The 1,955-nt window shown below is 35.8% G+C and overlaps 1 protein-coding gene across 1 annotated transcript; it reads right to left on the bottom strand.

Annotated features, from left to right (window-relative positions):
- Positions 1-238: 238 nt before the first annotated feature.
- Positions 239-1,481, bottom strand: LOC118750242 (probable trafficking protein particle complex subunit 2). Its single transcript, XM_036484966.1, has 2 exons — positions 1,308-1,481; positions 239-1,244 (listed from the first exon to the last, which is right to left on the bottom strand). Exons 1-2 carry the CDS (start codon positions 1,392-1,394, stop codon positions 909-911), a joined length of 423 nt encoding a protein of 140 aa, XP_036340859.1. The 5' UTR covers positions 1,395-1,481; the 3' UTR covers positions 239-908.
- Positions 1,482-1,955: the final 474 nt, after the last annotated feature.

The raw sequence follows: 1,955 nt of genomic DNA, 5'->3' as shown, positions 1-1,955 counted from the left end.
TTGTGTATAGCAACAATTGTCTAAAATTTTTGTATATGACAACACCGAATTTGCTGCAGTTTGACCAAACAAAATTAGTTTGCTGTGAGAGTCGCCAAACTCGCTCTCTCCGAGTTTGCTGCAACAATTGCACGCAATTTGCCAAACAAAATTTCTGCATAACACCGACCTTAGTAATAAAATAATCTACCTTAGGTTGATAAAACTATGTTTTTGTTTAATAATTAAGTTAAATTATATATTTTAAGTGTTTAAAAAGTGAGAACAGGTGATTTAGTGAATTTTTGTCGGGGTAATTGCCCATACAAAACAACGAAATTCAACAAAGTTTTTTGTTTATAACTTTTAAATGGTTAATAATATTAGCCCTCCCCCTCCGGATTGTTAATAAGGGGACCGAAGCGTGTCGTTTGGTACCCCTCCCGACTTTTCCGGACCTTTTTTTAGGGGTTGTTACCCTATACTAGAGAATTACCAAACATAATATGTTCGCGCAAAACTACTGTGGTAAGCGTAGCCGGAGTTGAACCTATGAAGGTAGGGAACGATCCAGATATCTGGCCAAGGACAGCATGATGCTGGGGTATCATTCCCGAAAAACTTTCTGGGGAATTTGTACCTATTCTGTTACAACATTTTTGGTCCAAGCAAAAAAGTCCTTTTATTTGGTGTACTTTAAATATTTGTGGCATTTTGTAAGCAAAATCAACGATTTTCCTTATTTTGAAGAGGCACGACTGAATACTTTGGTCTTCTATTTCGAGCTGGATAGGTGGGCGGTACAACGCTCCCTTCCTTTCCTTCCCTTTTGTACGAGCCTCCAACTAACAGATACTACAGGTGTTATCCGAAGTAAACCTGCATTCTACAAAATTCCCTTAAATCGGATTACCCATCTACTATTAAATTTACAACGATAGTAAACACTTTCTCCCGAAGAGTTGCGCCTTCTTTTCGAAGATCGGTGATTTTATAGGAGTATTGATTTTATAAAATGGGTTCATGGAATGCTTAATATAGGTTTCGTGCATTTCATTAAAGAAGTTCTTTATGCCGTCATCATTTTTGTTGTCGTGTACGATGATGAACCGAATCTGGCTTGCGGTTACATATGCTGACACGAACCACTGATTGAATCTGTCGATAGATTTGAGTTGCATATTGGCTGTTCTCCACTTGTGCTCATCCACTAGATCTAACGCAGCATGAGCAATAAATTGACTTAAATGTCGACTGTCTTCTTTCTGTAAAAATTTGTCCAAGTATATACATCATACACCAAGATACTTTACTTCTGCATTACTTACACGCATTTCCTTATTAACTGTCGTAAACTCCATTTCAAATATAGGATTGTCGTTGTGCCCTATAATAACGAAATAATATGTTGCCATTTTTCAGTCAGAGATACGTAAACTAGCTTATTTTAGGAATACGAAAAACAAATCAAATCTTTTAACATAGGTATCAAACTGTTCTATCGATAATATATTACAATCATCTAAAAATCGCATCCGATACTTGAGCAACATAGCTGCCAACTTTGTGCTTTAAGCACTAGATTTAGTGCTTTTTGAAAATTAAAACGCCAAAAAAAAATATTTGGTGCCTACCCTGCAGGGAGTGACGTTAGCTTATACCTAACTTTAGTCTGTTTACGCGAACACTAGTGCTAACTATTAACTGTGTATTTTGTTCGAAAAAAGCTAACTACTTTTGTGGGGCGATGGCCGCAAAAAAGTCAGACCTGGATACCTCTGCATTACATGTCAACTAACTCGTAACTAACTACTTTTGGACATAAAATATCAATAAGAAAAACAAAAGATTTTTTTGTTTTTTTACTTTTTTATTTACTTATTTATTTACTTTATTTTATTACATTTCATATTTGTTTACATATTCTGCTCTGGGTGGCCCCATATTCGAACACCGTCAGACATAACTTCAAAATG

This window comes from Rhagoletis pomonella, unplaced genomic scaffold (genome assembly GCF_013731165.1).
Source record: "Rhagoletis pomonella isolate Grant_MI unplaced genomic scaffold, Rhpom_1.0 Rhpom_scaffold_00178, whole genome shotgun sequence".
Lineage (NCBI taxonomy): Eukaryota > Metazoa > Arthropoda > Insecta > Diptera > Tephritidae > Rhagoletis > Rhagoletis pomonella.
Note: the sequence above shows the minus strand (reverse complement) of the source record. Positions and strands in the feature narration are given on the sequence as shown.